The 17,937-nt window shown below is 41.5% G+C and overlaps 1 protein-coding gene across 1 annotated transcript in view; it reads right to left on the bottom strand.

Moving 5' to 3' along the window:
- Positions 1 to 17,937, bottom strand: part of IQGAP1 (IQ motif containing GTPase activating protein 1) — a 100,680-nt gene that overhangs the window by 25,415 nt on the left and 57,328 nt on the right. Inside the window, exons 12-22 of the mRNA XM_036841851.1 lie at positions 17,473 to 17,636; positions 17,094 to 17,254; positions 15,390 to 15,514; positions 12,905 to 13,068; positions 6,016 to 6,106; positions 5,677 to 5,844; positions 4,825 to 4,967; positions 1,481 to 1,651; positions 703 to 786; positions 528 to 599; positions 359 to 428 (exon numbers count right to left, since the gene is read on the bottom strand). Of these exons, the coding sequence (XP_036697746.1) occupies positions 359 to 428; positions 528 to 599; positions 703 to 786; positions 1,481 to 1,651; positions 4,825 to 4,967; positions 5,677 to 5,844; positions 6,016 to 6,106; positions 12,905 to 13,068; positions 15,390 to 15,514; positions 17,094 to 17,254; positions 17,473 to 17,636 (1,413 nt within the window). The remainder of the gene's footprint in view (positions 1 to 358; positions 429 to 527; positions 600 to 702; positions 787 to 1,480; positions 1,652 to 4,824; positions 4,968 to 5,676; positions 5,845 to 6,015; positions 6,107 to 12,904; positions 13,069 to 15,389; positions 15,515 to 17,093; positions 17,255 to 17,472; positions 17,637 to 17,937) is intronic.

Below are 17,937 nucleotides of genomic sequence, written 5' to 3'. Positions count from 1 at the left end.
CAATAAAAGCTCTGTGTCTTGGAAAACATCAGCACTGTCTTAAAAAAAAAAAAAAGCTCTATTCACACGTAAGATATTTGTTTATTTTTGAGATGTGCAAAGACAACCATCAAGTGCAGTCTTCCCACCAAGTGCAGTCTTCCCAGTCATGCTATTGCTATGTTGTTATGTGGAAGGCGAATACAGCAAGCAACAAGACATCAAGTCACAGGTGAGCAATGGGGCTTAAGTCACAAGCAGCACCCTACCCCCCAAGCCTTGCCTGCAGGACAAGAAAAGAGATCCGTGGAGAATACTCAGAACCTGACGGCTCTCAACCACTGCCTCAACTGTCCTCTGCTGAGCCACAGTTACTCACTGAGAGTCTTGTAGTCATCACGAGCTTTGTTTGCCCGAATAAAAGCCTGGATTTTGATAATGTCGTTTATCTAAGGAACAAAAAAAAAGAAGAAATTCCTTTGTTCTTCTGTCCACCACAAACACAACAAAACTAACTCTACTGGTCCTTGTCACCCAAGGGTACTCACATGGTCTCGGAAATACTGTAGGCGATCTCTGTAGCGCTTTCTAGCTTGATGCATCCTTGCCAGGGACTGAATCTGTGGAAAAGGAAAAGGGGTTCCTGGAAATTAGAAGAGCCCTTCATCTCAACACATGTCATGCTCACGCCCCACGTTGAGAAACCCTGCCTGGGCTACACACCTTTATAACTTCATCTTTATGGGAGCGCAGGTAAGCTAAGCGGTCCTGATACGCCTTCTTCTGCTTGTATCCTCGCCACTGCGACTGAAACCATCAAACATTACATGCGACGCATTATTTCCCAAGGGTCAGAGGAAGTTAAAAGATTTTGTCTTGAGATACCATCCAAGTGCAATTCATGATGCAGCTTTAAAAAGGATCACGTCCACCAGTGACAGGGGAAGGGGAGCCTGGGCTGTACCTCCACCAGGAGAGCACACTGGCTAACTTCCACCTCCCTGATGTGAGCACAGCACTTCACACCTTAAAGTGAATCTGCACAGATGCTCTCATAGGCTCCTTACAACAAATCAGGTGAGGAAGGTAAGATAAATATTAGTATCCCCATTTATAGATGAGAAGAGGTTTACCACTACCTGGCAGTGCTGAAGCCATAATTCCTAACCCAGAATTCTTTCTGTGACATTGTGCTTCCCTGTCATTGAAGCAAAATCGCAGTTGCTTCTCTCAATATTCAAATCTGACACAAAGGAACAGTCTTAGAAGACAATGAGGTGCCCAAGAAGAACTGCCACTGAGCTGCACAACTCACCACACTAAACAGCACTGAGCACACGTTAATTCCAATGGTAGTAGAGGAAGTGTTTGTCAGAAGAAGGACAAGACTAAGAGGTCAGAAGACAGAGGACACGCTCAGACATTCGATCGTAGGAGCTGACTGTTTATTACCCCTGCTCTAGAAGCCCACTTGCTGTCTGTATAATAGGCTCTGAAATACCTGAATGCAGGTGATGGCAGGGATTTGTTTCTTTAGGAAATTCATCCTGGATCGGAATTCCTGCCGAACTAAGTATCCCCTGCAGCAAGCCTGCAGCTTGGTGATCAAGCTTTCGTTGGCCAGCCAAAGCTGTTCTCGGTTATATGCAGCAGTCACCCCAGAGATGGAACTCTGAAAAAGCAATGGTCACATGAGAAGACAAACATAGGTGAGAATGGACACAAATTTTACATAGTATCACACAAACTAATGCTCAAGGCTTTCCAAGGCTATACTAGATCTTTAGCCAAGAAATGGGAATGCAGACTTCAGATCTATTTTTCAAGGCCAAGTTGTCCTCACATCCCCCCAAAAAGTCATAAACAAAAACTTCACCTTCTTTTACCTCATATGTTATTTCCTTTACTCACCTACCTAACACTGGCTGTGCCAGGAACTGTGCTTGCTGATCTGGGGTCATTGCTGACAAGAAGACAGAGTGACAGGTGACAACACCAAGGCCCAGAGCCCCTGGAATGACACAGAGGAGGGCCCTGCAGGGGAGTGGACAGACTACAAATGGTCTTGAGAAGTAGCCTAGAGTGTCTGAACTGTTACTACAAGCACTGGAGAACCAGCAAACTTTCAAACAGGAATAAAACCATCGGATTTATTTTTAGAAAAGCAGCACTGTTAGCAGAGTAGCTGACAGATTAGCCTGAGTGGGTGAATTAGAATGCTGTTACCGTATAATCCAAGTGGGAGAGGACCTGGCTTGAATGAGGGCAGGAGTGGTGAGAATGGTTAGTGAGAACACCTGGTTACCCAACTAATATCCATGGTATATGAACATACCATATATCCCCCTGTCCTTGGTATCAGAGCCTTGATTTTTTTTTTCCCCTGGGCAACAACGTGTGCAGTTAAAGACTGCACTAAATTCTGGAAAGCACTGATCTAGGTTACATATTAGAATAATCCAAAAAATGAGAGGAGGTGGAGTACAAGGTCTGCAAAGAACTGGGAGAGAATAAAATCAAGAGACAAAATAAATGATAAGTTTGGGAAATGAGACTTCTCTTTTGGGAAAAGAAAAGGATGAAGGATTCAGTGAAAATCCAGATTCACTGAAAGGGAGGAAACTGGAGAGTGGGAGAACCAATTTGATGGTCACTATTTTTTGTTTTGTTTTGTTTTCAGGGAGGTAGGAGGTTAGGTAATGTGCTGAAGTGAGGTAACATCACTCCTCTGTTTAAAATTCTTAGGTCCAGGGCTTCCCTGGTGGCACAGTGGTTAAGAATCCGCCTGCCAATGCAGAGGACACGGGTTCGAGCCCTAGTCCGGGAAGATCCCACATGCTGTTGGAGCAACTAAGCCTGTGCGCCACAACTACTAAGCCTGCACTCTAGAGCCCGTGAGCCACAACTACTGAGCCCACGCGCCTAGAGCCCATGCTCCACAAGAGAAGCCACTGCACCGCAACGAAGAGTAGCCCCCGCTCACTGCAACTAGAAAAAGCCCGCGCACAGCAACGAGGACCCAATGCAGCCAAAAATAAACAAATTAGAAAAAGAATCTTAGGTCCATACACAAAACACTAAGTAGGAATGTCTCTGTGGAGGTTAGTAAGATTCTCAAAGGTGTACACGACCCAAAAAGAGTTAAAAATCACCCTGCTGGAAGATCACCCTGGCTTCCTTCACGTGGCCCGTCAGGTCCTTGCCTCTCTTCTCTGCCTCCTCCACTTCGCATGCCAGTCAAAGGACCACTCGTCCTCCCTGAAATGGCCCATGTTCCTCCAGTCCTTGATGTCCTTCCCCACACTGTCCTTTCTGTCCAGAATAGACTTCCCTCTGTTTCTCATCTGCTAAAATGTTATCTATGCTGTCTTTTTCCAGGATAGAATTAACTGCTTCCTTAACATTTCCTCTATTTTACTGTTATTAGAGGATCTATTTCTCTCTGCCTTACGTTGCAGTACTCAGTTCTGTGCCTGCTGTTTTTACCACAATATTGTTAATAACTGGAAGGTAGAGACTCTGATACATCTTTATAGCCTCTCAAAGCCCAACATAGAGTTCAATGAGCTTGGTTAAATTTAACCACCTGTGAAACCATTAGCAGTGAAGGTGAAACACTGGGAAGGTAAGAGACTGTAATTTCCCTCAGAGGAGAACTTTAATAAACACAAGATAGAAACTCATTCCTCTGATAGGTGAGTTCTGAAGAAAGGAACTATTTCAGTTTTTACATATGTGAACATTCCATTTTTTTCTACACAGGATTTGGGAATAACTGTCCAATGGAAGTAGATAACCTTTTAAAAGTCCTTTACTGTCCCTTCTCTCTAGGAATCTTTGTGCGTATTAATCATGTGTCTAATCATGACCCACAGGAGCTCACTGAACAACTTCCCTCAATATATTTCCCTCTCCTTTCACATACATTAGACAACTCCAGTTTGATAACCACGAGTTCAGCACCAGGTAACGTTGGAAGTGCTCAATAGCCCGTCAAGGACAAAGTAAGTGACCATTACATACAAGGACTGCAAACTTAGTAGCTCACCTTAAAAACTAGCAGTGGGCATAAGGTAAGTACACACACGACTGAAATAAATCCAAGTTGGTTAAATTCTAAATGAATACAGAGACTATGGGGGGGGGCTTGAAATGAAGATGGAGAAGGGAAGGAAAAGGAATTTTAATAAGAGTCGTAGAGGAGGTGACACTTGAGATGGGTGTGCCTGGAAGGATAAAATTTTGACAGATGTAGATGGCAGGGGAGGGACATCTCACGACAGCAGGAACTTTGTTTCGTTCATGACTATATCTCCAGTGTTTAGAAGAGTGTCTGGTACACATAGGAGGTATTCAGGAACTGCTGAATGAGGAAATTCTAGTAAGAGTGAACAGCATAAGCAAAGACACAGGATGGGAAAGAAGCACTTTAAAAGCTGCTATAAGAAAAACTGCTAACTTTATGTGAAAGTGCAGGATATATTCTAATATAGTATAGTTGGAATCTGTGGAATAGTCAGAAGAGATTAAAAATGTACATTGGGAAAGATTAAGAGTAGTTGCATTTAATGAGAACTCAGAGCAACTTTTTTTGTTCTTTGCTGGATCATCCAGTTTTCTTTAAAAAGCACACAACTCATCTGACTTAATTCTATAATCCAGATGTTTTACTAATTTAGGCCTTAAGCACTCCCACTGGAAAAATTACTCTAAAGTAGTTTGTTATGTAGCCTTAATTTTAGTCCAGGGCTTCTGACCACATGCCCTGTTCCTCCTAAGTAATATTACCTCTAAAATACAGGTACTTTCTCTCAGCTTCTTCTTTTGTGAAGAAATGTGACCTACCTGGATCTCCTCCCGAGAAAGCTGCATAGAATTTTGCACAAAGTCGGGGGGTTCATCCCATCCTCCTTCCAGCGTCTCCAGATTGTGGTAATAATAATAGCCACCTTTCACCCAGTGCTTCACCCACTTGCTGTTATAATCTCCTGGCAGAAAATAAAGGAAAGATGAAAGAAACCCAGAGCCACACTTCCCACATTCACATGTCTAATACCACAGGATTGTTCTGGTAAGGGTTAACAAGCTGAATGAAGACCATTCCAAAACCTGTCCCTGGGTTTATGAGAGTAAAGAGCGATCCTAAGTCCCTCTTAAATTATGACTTTGTAATGTCTCACTTAGCTCATTCATATCCACAGTATAAAAAGAAAATACCTATGAAGTCCAAACAGGGAAATCAACCTTGACTGCCTCTGTTCCTTCCGAAGCCTATACCTAAGTAAGACCTTGTGTGTCAGAAAACTATTCTGATAAAACACGTGCAGCCATTCAGCCTCTCTAGTTAATTTTAAAAAATGGGCCATGAAACGGGATGAAAAATCTTATCTTTATTCCCCTCTTTTTGCGGATAAACTACTTTTAAATATCTACAGGCTTAGGTAATCAGAACTACTAACACACTATGAAAGATAAACGTTTTCAGAAAACTGACCTTTTTATTAACACAGCCACCCTCAAGAGGAAGAAAAAGAATATTTTCAAAAATAGGAATATTATCTCCTTGGGTCTTTAAAATAAGCCTAATACTGTATTCTGAAGTACCTTTCCCTATAGCTTGTCCCTTTGCTCTACATCTGCCCTATGATATTTTCAAGTTCTTACTTTCAGGGCACATATCTCTTTACCCAAACTCACCTGCTGCCAGTTTTTTCTTCTTGGCTTCAGCAAGGTCACTCTGGTAAGTTTCACCACATTCAGGGATGACGCCATACAAGCCGACATCAGGGGAACGAAGGGCACTCAGTGTTTTTCCAACATCGCCATTCTCCACTGCTTCATTAATGGCAAAGATTCCTAAGGCAACTATCCCAGAAGAGAACTGTTACTGGAATAGTATAGAAGGTGTCTAGATTCACCTACTAGCAAACTGTTCCCCCTACATCTTTCTATCTTGGCCAAGCTGAGTTCTAAGATACGGAGCACCTCACCACCCCCACTTTCCACCAGAGTAGAAATGAAACAACTGATACATACACCTCTGTGCTTCTTGGGTGTCCTTGTTGGACTGCCAGATTCCACCTTGAATTTCATCCAACCATAACACAGCTGACTCATCCTGGGTTTCCTACAAACCATTAAAAGCAAAACAATACTAGAGTCATCAAATCAGGGTACATGTCATGATGGCGGCTTCTGAGACTCAATTAGAGATAGAGGAAGAAGTTTCCAACACACAAGACACATGGAATAGTCAACTGGAAGAAGCCAGGCACCAAAAAACTGGTAAAGGGTTACAAGAGAAATATCACAGATGTAGGTGATGGATGTAAGAAGATGGATTCAAGTTGTTCAGGAGGACAAGAGCTGCTAGAAGGGGCAAAAGGTCCCAACTGGGAAGGGGCCCAGGGACTTAAATACTGTGACAAGCACCATGACATGAAGTACTTTTTAGAAAGCCTCCTTTGCCAACAATATTCAGAGGGAATTAATATTCTCTATGACTACTGTTTTTAGGACTATCAAGACATTATCACATGTGAAGCCAGCAGTCACTATAGGCAATTTAACCTTATCACCAGCTTATATTCTAAAACTTGAAAGTTGTATCAGTTGTTGGAAACTTAAAAACACATTTTCACACAGAAACATAATAAATGGTGATTAGTTTTCTCAGCATGGCCAACAAAAGCCTCTCTAGTCCATAGTGTAGTTTGAGATGAATACTAGGGACAGAGGTGAAATAGAAGTGAAGTCTTTTTCTCCTTCTAGACAAGGCACCTCAGGTTTTAAAGTGTCCAGGTTGAGAGTCATGTTTGAGGCAATCCTGACAGATCCAAAACAAGTAACTGTTCCTGAGGCTTGAGCTAACAGCAACTGGGATAAATAGTAGCTCAAAAATCCATCGAGACTGCCTGATGTAAATATAATTTGCCAAGGCACCAGTGAGGCAGCTGGGATCAGTAACTATAACTGTGTTGCCAGGTGAGGCAGGGTCTGGGCTGTGGGGCAAAATGGAAAGTTTCACTGCCTTCTGCAGGCCCAGCAGTTGAAGTGCAAAACCTTCGAGGAGGCTTGGTTTTCCTCCTGCGTTACTGGGGAGAGATACACAATATTTTACTCAGCAGAGCCAAGCAGTCACAAACCCCTGCAATTTATAAAGTGCCTTGGTGACAGGGTAAGGCCAAAGGAAGGCATCTGAGATCGAAAACTTTCTCTCTAATTCAGAGTTTTAGAAAGATCATTTAACTTACAGTCATAAGAGGCACCGTCCCAATTTAAGAAGCTCATAGTCTTGGGAAAGGAAAAGAGTAACCTGATAAATAGAATGCAAGAACAAGTCACCTAATAGCTACAGAACTTAGCACTTTCCTACCACTTCAGCTTCTGTTACTGAAAATAGAAAATGGCCACACACAATTCCCTAGAGTCATACGAATAAATACTGGCAATGCTAAGCAACAGTTTCAATACGAGATGATACAATGAGTCAGCAACAACTTAAACTGAGAAGTCATAAGCTAGACAGCTGAAGGTGCAGTCTCCAAGAGAAGTGGCATAAAAACCCTTGCACCCCCAAAGCAAGTATTTCCACAGAACCAGGCCACTTCTGGCTCAGTTTTAGGCTAATGCATGAGTCAGCCGGCTCTGAGCAGAGTCTACTGTAAGCAAAGCTTGGGGGCTTGGCACACCTTTCTTGCATCCAGAGAATGGCGCAGCTTATCATGATTTCTGACCATTCAGAGTTTTGTCTTCTCTGCCCCAGGCAGACTAAAGCAGAAGGATTAAAACAAACACTTCCATACTGAAGGAGGCAAGATGGGGGACATACACCAGCTCATCCCAGTGTGAGGAAAGAACAGGCTCTCTCTGCTCCAATTAGATCGAATAAGATGACAAAACCCAACATCCTCCTGTTAAAGTTTGCTCTAAAGATTAACTCAAATCACTCAGTAGAGAGTTAAAACCCTGAACGAGATATTGTGGAGAATATTGAGATAAAATAGATTTAATGTGAGAATGCTATATAAAGTATAAGGAAATAACATCCCCTAACAACTCTGACTGACACTTAGAAGCACACTGACTGCATTTTAGAAGAGGTAAAGAGATAGGGACCAGAGATAAGACTCAAACGAGTAGGCAATGACTGGAGGTAAAAGAGGTGGAGAAGCCACAAGATACGGCGAAAATAAAGGGAAAAGAGATGAAAGGATGGCTACCGTACATATATGTGTGTATATATACGGAAAGCACAAACACACACACTTGCAAAGGGCGCTTCTCACCCCTTAAAACCTCCTTAAAAGTCTCTCCTATTATATGTGGCATGGATGCATGTGTCATGATTGATAAAATATTACACATATGTATTGATAATATATATGTAACATATTATAGATACATCTATGTGTAATATAAATGTAATGTTTTATCTCTCATCACATATGTAAACTATGCTATATATACATATAAACCACTCCATACCTACCATATACACATGTAAACACACATACATGAATCTATACAACATATTTATCAACACAAGCACTGATCAATCAGAGTGGAGCAGAGATCTTATGGCCCCTTGCTGGTTTAGGTATTAATCCTCTAGTTGCTCATAGCGGAAGTTCAGGGAAAGAGCTAGAACTGGTGGTGGAACACATTTGGGAGGCCTGGGACAGGAGCAACGTACCAAACAAAAGTACTCAATATTCTAACAACTGGTACAGCCATGTCAGTGCACACCAGCCGATTTTTAGCTACATTCATGTATGCCTGTCGGTCTACACTCAGACTGTGGGGTGGGGGAGGAGAAGCCAGACTTAAAAATCATTCATATTTGTAATTATAAAATGAGTTCCTTGAGAATTCCTGATATCTGTGTCTTGGCATTCAAACAATACTACCCAGTGACCAGTAATCTACTTTTAGCAAGTATTCCAAAGGCACTAAATTTAAATGAAGAGAGAACTGACAATGGTGAAAACAGTAGAGGAAGGACCTCTGAATATCCCCTCCTACATAAAAGCAACAAAAACACTGACAAAAGTCATCAGAATCAACTTTTTCAAAACTATAGAAATTAACCAAAGGCCTGCAGCAATCAGAGTTTATTCAAGAAGAACAGTTGGCTCTCAGTAACAACAGTGAGGTCTATGGCGCTTAAATTGCCCTATTCCCATTTGTGCTCTGCCCACCCCCCTCCGCCCCCACCCCATACACACCTACCTCCTTCAAAGCCCTATCTATTCCCACAGAACTGTCATTAGTTGACATGTTAGGTAGTTCCCTGGAAGACCACAGCTAGGCTGTCTTTATCTGACCTGACTTAGAGCTTGCCCAGTGCAAACAGCCTTTTCTCCAGGGGTATTTGTCCAAAACAGTAAGAGGTAATTGCTTCACATCACAGATGCCTGGGGCAGTGGGTAAAACTTAGGCAAATAATAGGTTAACCAAAAAGCTTAAAAGGAAAAGCTAGAGAATGAGATGTCCACAGAGAGCTTTGAAAAGCTCTGACAAATTCCTGGGATGGGAATCTAGAAGGTCATAGTGCATTATGGGCTATGCACATGCTCAGAAGAGATCTGATAAGGCTGTAAGCTCTGACCTCTGGCTGACCTTGAGGCTCTGGGCAAGCATGAAGTGAAGGGTAAAGCAAAATTGTAAACTGCCTGGCTGTGAGTCGAGGGCATGCCCCAACACACACAAAGGCCCTCAGCAAAGGCTGGGAGCTTTATTGGTTCTAGGCATTTAAGGAAATTTCTGACTAATCATTAGCTGACCACTAGCTAACCAAGCAGAGACTTCAGTGGACACACATGACAAAGAATACAGACTTGAAAAAACTGAAAATCACTAAACAAACAGGGACAACCATAAACCCTGAGGAGGGGGTAGAATCTGATTTCCAAAGTTGCCCCATTATTAAAATGTCCAGCTTTCAACCAAAAATTACAAGACATGCAAAGAAACAAGAAAGCATGGTCCAAACAGGAAAAAAAACAGACAACAGAAACTGTCCAAATTGAACTTAGTAGACAAAGACTTAAATCAGCTATCTTAAGTACGTTCAAAGAACTAAAGGAAACCATATCTAAAGAACTAAAGGAAAGTATGAGAACAATGTCTCACCAAATAGAGAATATACATTTTTTAAAAAAGAACCAGATTAAATTATGGAGTTGAAAAATACAATAACCGAAATGAAAAATTCACTAGAGGGATTCAGCAGATTTGAGTAAAGAGAAGATATATGCATAATGGAATTCCCTAAAGGCAAAGAGAAAGAGGCAGTTTACTTGAAGAAAATCTGAACAGACCTATAACAAATATAGAGATAGAATCAGTAATCAAAACATATCCCACAAAAACAAAAACAAAAATTCACCATATGGCTTCATTGGTGAATTCTACCAAATGTTTAAAGAACTAATATCAATCCTCTACAAACTCTTCTAAAACATAAAAGAGGAAGGAACACTTCCCAGTTCATTCTATGATACCAAAACCAGACAGAAAGATATTACAAGAAAAACAGATCAAATTTAAATTAAGATCTTTCGCTTGCTAAATTTGGAACTCAGATGATTATTTTTAAAACTACTCCCAAGAGGAACTTAAAAGCTGAGCTCAGGCTTAAAAAAAGACAATTACACCTAAAGTATAGTCTACCCATCTGAGCATGGCAGTGTTAAGCACATTTTCCCCTAACTCTCCCCTTCCTCTGCCTTTGATGAACTCTGAAAAGTTATTCCACAGCAAAAGGAAATGCTTCAAACTCTAGTCACATCCTCTAAAAGTTTAACTCCTATGACCCGAACAAAAGGAGCAGTAAGGCCCATCACATGAGTGAGAGCTGGTACAAATTATATCCTCAATCTACTTTCCTTTTTTAGACATGGACTCAGACCTAGCTTATTCTTTCAAAACCCATTCCTCTGTCTGTTGGATCGGATATATAAGACTCTTTTTGGACTAATAAGGCAGGAAAAAATAACACCACTGGCCTACGCAGAATCATTGCAGCCAGGCCCCAGGTTAGAGATTCTGAATTAGCAAAAATAGAATTAAAGCTTAGGAATCTGTATTTTTAAAATGACTTTTCAAGCGTTCTAGTCATCAGTCAAGTTTGGGAAGCTCTGATCCAATAAATTGATATCAAAAACAGACCTTTATTTACAGCTTCCCTACAGCCAACTGCTTCTCACTTGAGTAAGTAAAACCAGTTAATGCCTTTGTCTCCTCGCTACAAAATGGGGGTTGTGATTCAACCTTCACCACAGGATCAACTGACATGCATAGCAATGACCCTCTTAAAAGGAACCTGGTACTTGCTACACTTATATGTTTAGGACACAGTAATGTCAACTACTCTCATGACAATGGAATCAAAGGAGATCAACATTATATTATCCACAGCTCCTCCCCCACAACCCAAACTTCTAGAGCCCACAAGGCTGTCGGTGTACAATAGCTCCCTTAACACAAAAGCCCTGATCTGTTTTACTACTTTTGGCTTCCCAGAAGGAATGTGACCCCCTGAATTAAGAATTTCTTTTAGCTCTTCTGCTTGCTGCAAGAACCTCACCATAGGGATCTTCTAAGTCAGAAAAGAAAACTGTGGTCCTCCTTATCCAATTGTTGTTAGTTAGGAAGAACTTAAAAGGAGATGAATCACAATTCCGAAAAACAGATGGTCATTATGCTTTCATCACAGAACAAATATCTGAGGGCCTACTAAACACATGGCAACTTCCTATTCAGCAAGAGGACTAAAAAAGGAGTAAATCTTGTCCATTTCCTCAACAAACTAGCTGAGAGGCAAGACAAACTTTTTAAAAGATGGGTTTGTATTACAATTACTTTGGAGAACAGATTCATAGCAGCATTATCCCTAATAGCCACAAAGTGGAAACATGACCATCGACTCATGAATAGATAAATAAAATGTGGTACAGCCATACAATGGAATATTATTCAACAATAAAAAGAAAATACTAATACATGCTACAGCTTGGATAAACCAAGCTAAGAGAAAGAAGCCAGTCACAAAGGACCACACATTGTATGATTCCATTTATATGAAATGTCCAGAATAGACAAATCCATAGACAGAAAGCAGACTGATGGTTAGCTAGGACTGGAGAGATTGAGAGAAATGAGGGGTGACTACCTACAGGTACCAGGTTTCTTTTGGGGGTGATGAAAATGTTCTAAAATTGATTGTGGTGATGGTTGCACAATTCTGTGAATAGACGAAAAACCACTGAATTGTACACTTCAAAACAGTGAGCTGTATGGTATGTGAATTATATCTCAATAAAGCCATTATTTAAATTTAAAAAAAAGAAACTTTATGGCATTACCTACTAAAGCTTAACATATGTATTCCCTATGACCCAAAAATTCCACTTCCAAATGTATACCTAATAGAAATGCATACATATATTTACCAAAAGACATGTACTAGAATAAATCAGGATAGTGGTTACCACTGTGCTGGGGGGCGGGGAGGCCGGAGGTGAATAAGGATGTAAGGGGATATAAGGGGGTTTCTGTTAATGCTTTTTATATTCCGAGCACCAATTACATAGGTATGCTCACTTCTGAACATTTATACAACTGTATACTTAAATAACTGACACATTTTTCTGGATCTTATATTTCAATAGAGAATTTCTTTAAAGAGACATAAGAGATGTGTCTACAACCATAACAACAAAGAACAACAAAAAAACCAAATGTGTAAAATAGCTTAAGCTTCTGGAAGGCAGAGTCTATGACTCTTACATCGTGTGTCCCTCCAGTGCTCTGAATCTAAGGGTGCCCAGGAAATAGTCATTGAGGGAACACCCCACCTCTATCTCCGTTCTAGGAGGGATGAAGTTCTCGGAACAAAAAGGAACAATTTAGTGCCACTCACCTGGGCTTTCTCTCTCTTTGCTCTGATCAGCGTGTCTTGGTAATGCTGGGCCACTTCTGCAAGGACCCCCTCGAGTTTAGCTGCAGGAATCTGCAGGGCCTGCAGAGTCTTTTGGGCATCACCTTCATCCAGGGCTTCGTTAATTAAACCAATGGCTAAAATCCCTAAATATGAATGGACAAAAGGTTATTTTTTAGATTAAGAAATTGTATAAATAAATCAGTCTTTAAACATGCTAAGTGACCATAAATCCTCTATCCTAGAGTCACCATGATTCAAACTACAATTTGTCATCCATAATATTAAACGGCATTTAAATCTTTTTCCTTTAAATTTAGTGGTTTTTTTCATCTAAGTAAACTCCCTTATATCCATATTCCTATTGAAATCTCAAGTCCTTTTGTTTTTTGGTTTTTTTTTAATTTTTTTTTTTTAAATTAATTAATTTATTTATTTTTGGCTGTGTTGGGTCTTCGTTTCTGTGCAAGGGCTTTCTCTAGTTGTGGCAAGCGGGGGCCACTCTTCATCACGGTGCACGGGCCTCTCACTGTCGCGGCCTCTCGTTGCGGAGCACAAGCTCCAGACGCGCAGGCTCAGTAGTTGTGGCTCACGGGCCTAGTTGCTCTGCGGCATGTGGGATCTTCCCAGACCAGGGCTCGAACCCGTGTCCCCTGCGTTGGCAGGCAGATTCTCAACCACTGCGCCACCAGGGAAGCCCAAGTCCTTTTGTTTTATTTTTACTTGCTCTAACTTAAGAGTGATGAGGATTTTGATGAAACTGGCTTTATAAAGGATAGCTTTCAAGTATACTCCAATGTGTGATCAAAACCATTCTTGATTCACAAAAAGTCAAGAGTTTAAGGGATCTTAAAAGTCACCTAGTGGGACTCCCCTGGTGGCGCAGTGGTTAAGAATCCGCCTGCCAATGCAGGGGACATGGGTTCAAACCCTGGTCCAGGAAGATCCCACATGCTGCAGAGCAATTAAGCCCCTGCGCCACAACTACTGAGCCCGCGTGCCACAAATACTGAAGCCCGTGCCCCTAGAGCCCATGCTCTGTGATAAGAGAAGCCACCGCAGTGAGAAGCCCACACACCACAACGAAGAGTAGCCCCCGCTCGCTGCAACTAGAGAAAGCCCGCACACAGCAACGAAGAACCAACGCAGCCAAAAAAAGAAATAAATTAAATAAATAAATCAAAAAAAAAAAGTCACCTAGTTCAACATTTTTATAGAAAAAAAAAGATGAGCCTTAGGAATCTCCTCTCCAACACCACACAGCAAACAAGTAAGAAACGGAGAATCAAAGCTCAGGGCCTCCTACTCCAAGGCAAGGCTCTTCCCACTAAATCACTGAATATTTCTCACAGGAAACACTAATTAAAACTAGAAATATTCACTCCTCAGGTATCTCAGCCAACTGGACTACTTTTGTAAAGACTCTGTTGTATAATAAAAAATTTGGCTGGTCTTTGTCCCTGGTTTCTGGAAAGGAGGCTCTAAACCCTTGGAATTTCCCAAATGACAGGAGTATCTTCATTATCCACAGTGGGCCCCTAGGACCACACCTGAGTTTATGCCAACCAGGTGACTCCAGGTGCGCCCCTAGAAACTTTTGGGATAGGGGCTGGTCATGCTGGAAAGACCAACCATGTGATTAGAAGATTGGGGCTTTGAGCCATATGATCTCAGAATATCAGCCCAGCTATTCCAGGGAGGAGAGGCAGACTGGAAATTGAATTCAATTACTTGGCCAATAGTTGGCCATAATTCAATCAATTATTTGTATGTAACGAAGCCCCAATAAAAACTCTGGATATCCAAAGCTCAGGTGAGCTTCCCTGGTTGTGATACTCATCAATGGGCTGGGAGGGCAACACACCCTGAGGATACAGAAGCTTCGAATTTGGGACCCTACCAGACATTGCCCTACTGGTCTCTTCTTTTGACTCATCCTGATTTGTATTCTTTACAATAAAACTATAACCATAAGTATAGTGCTTTCCTGAGTTCTGTGAGTCATTCTAGCCAATTACTGAACCTGAGGAGATAGAGGGGACCCCTGAATATATAGCCAGTTTTTCAGAAGTGTGGTGACCTGGGAACTCCAGAGATTAAGGCTGGTGTCTGAAGTGAGAGGAGTCTTGGGGAGGACTGTGCCCTCAATCTGTGCAATATGACCTAACTCCAGGTAGTTAGTGTCAGAACCACTTCTTATAATAGCATTTAAAAATAACAGATCATGTTCAATTCACCTCCTGAAAATTTTAGTTCTTATTACATACTTATCTAATTATAGCAGTTGCCTGGTGTTTTGAAAACAATATACAACTGTAGCTTTTTGAGACAGATAAAGAGATAGATTTTTTTTTTTTTTTTCCAATTTCCAAAAATCCTCCCGGGAGTAGTGTTTAGAACCAGCTCATGGAATCACATTATCTGTAACTGTGACATTATCTGAGGGGATGGGAAGTAGATTACTCACTCTCATGTTCCTCCTGCACCACAAGATTCACATGGTCCACACAAGCTTGGATGTCATTCCACGTAATAAATTCATTATTCTCTGCATGTGCTTGAGCTTTCAGTTTCATCAGCTCATCGAGATATCTGCCCCATTCCCCCAACAAAAGAGACAATGAAGTGCAACATAAGAAAAGGGACCTTCAGGATTATTTTGGTTGACAGGAATGAGAAGACATGGGGGCAAAGGATCCAAGGAATAGAGACAGCTAAGGAACCCCAACAGCTTGAAGTATTCTAGAGGTCAGCTTTGGGACTGAGGAGCTTCCTTGAGCAAAGTGTAAAAATGCAAGGATATCACTTATTCTTAACGGCCTATTTATATTACATGTTCTAAATTCCAAGTAAGACCAACTCTGGAATCAGAGGCAGCAGCTCAAGCAATCCCTCTAAAGACAAGGAAACAAGGCCATACACCAGCTAACAAACACAGAAGGAATGACAGATCAACAAATCACCATTCAGCAACTTTTACTGAAAGTATATGGATTTAGGCAAGGATTATCAATTGGGGTTAAAAATATTAGATGAATGGTTAATGGGGAACTGGACATTTTGATGGTGCAAAAGGTACAAAAAAAGATTATGTTCTGGGGCTTCCCTGGTGGTGCAGTGGTTGAGAATCAGCCTGCCAATGCAGTGGACACGGGTTCGACCCCTGGTCCGGGAAGATCCCACATGCCGCGGAGCAACTAAGCCTGTGTGCCACAACTACTGAGCCTGCGCTCTAGAGCCTGCGAGCCATAGCTACTGAAGCCCGCAGGCCTAGAGCCCGTGCTCCGCAACAAGAGAAGCCACCTCAAAGAGGAGCCTGTGCACCGCAACGAAGAGTAGCCCCCGCTCGCCACAACTAGAGAAAAGCCCACATGCAGCAACGAAGACCCGATGCAGCCAAAAAAAGTTACATTTTAAAAAAAAAAAAAGATTATGTTCTGGTGATAAGGGAGAAAAATAAATATGCAATGGAGGGATTAGATGACTCCCTAATCAAGGATCAATCTTAGTATCTCTAATGGTGGGGACAAGCAGATTTTATATGCCTCTTGATATGAGAAAATACGAAACACACGTCGCCAAAAATATTTAATTGAATCTTGACAAGACTTTAGACCTAATTTACAATTTACAGGAATAAACCAAATATTCGGAAGCAACCAGAACTGAAGATGGGACATTTTATAGGACAACTGGCCCCATCTCTTTAATAAGTCAGTGTCATAAAGAAAGGGACAATGCCAGGTTAAAAGATACCAAAGGGACACAATAATCAGATGTTAACATGTGGTCCTGGATTGGATCCTGGTTTGAACAAACCAGCTGAAAAAACAAACAGTTTTGGAACAAGAAGTATGAAAATGGACTAGGTTTAGAAAGTATTAAAGAAGTACTGTTGATTTGTCAGGGTATAAGAGTGTTATTTTGGCTATATAATATCCTCATTGTTTTAAATAAGCATACTTATAAATTTAGGAGTGGAATGTTATGATATCTGTAATTTACTACAAAACCTTCAGCATAGTAAAGAATAAAATGTATCGAAATAGAAAAAAAAAAAAGACGATCACACTGAAGTCACAATGCCTGCAAAGAAAATAAGAGTGCTGGCACACGAAAGACGGAGGTGACAGCTACCTAATGGATTCAACCCAGCACTCTGGGCACCCACCTCTGGCAGTTTTCTTCTTCAATATTGGTAAGGCCTGTAACTGAACTGCTCAACTGTTTCCACACTGTATTCATGTCTCCGGATTCCAGCGCCCTGTTGATTAGGGCCACCGATGACAACATCTCCACTGCAACAGAGAGCTCAGGATGGGTGAGGCTATGCTGTACAGAAAGCGAGGGGGGACAGAGTAAGGAAAGACATTCTGGAATACCAAGGGAGGTCAGAAGTTTAATAAAACCGTAACGAGTCTAAGTTTCCAGTAAAACAAAACAAACAAAAAAAAACCCCTCTACCTAACTACACCAAGAAGTGGGTATTAAATTTTAAATTCAAGTCCACTCTGTTTTGCTCACAAACAGCACAGGTTCAGTTAACTCACCTCAGGACTCTGTTGCTGCAGGGTAGCCAGCTCCTTCTGATAAAGATCGGCAGCAAATGGAAACACCTGGGGCAGCTGGGCTTCGGGATTCATTAGCTCCATAACAGTCTTCTCGGCAACACCCTTCTGGATTGCAGCATTGATCGCTGCCACTGCTGCCAGTCCTGGGTAGAAAACAAGGAGGTCAGAAAGGCAGCTAGCTTTGAGAGGCCCGAGGGGAAGCAGATGCCAATTCTCACAGAAGAAAGTTATATTCTGTGGATAAGCTATTAGCCATGACGTTTGAAGTAGAACTTTCATCTTTAGACAACAGCCTCCTTTGTATGAGGGTGAATTGCATGGTATGTGAACTACATCTCAATAAATCTGTCTTTAAAAAGCAGCCTCCTCTTCTCCTCACCCCTATTTTCTTTCCACTCCAAATCATCCTGCCTGCCACCACTATGCTCTACCTAAAACATCCTT

The sequence above is a fragment of the Balaenoptera musculus genome, chromosome 2, assembly GCF_009873245.2.
Source record: "Balaenoptera musculus isolate JJ_BM4_2016_0621 chromosome 2, mBalMus1.pri.v3, whole genome shotgun sequence".
Taxonomy (NCBI): domain Eukaryota; kingdom Metazoa; phylum Chordata; class Mammalia; order Artiodactyla; family Balaenopteridae; genus Balaenoptera; species Balaenoptera musculus.
Note: the sequence above shows the minus strand (reverse complement) of the source record. Positions and strands in the feature narration are given on the sequence as shown.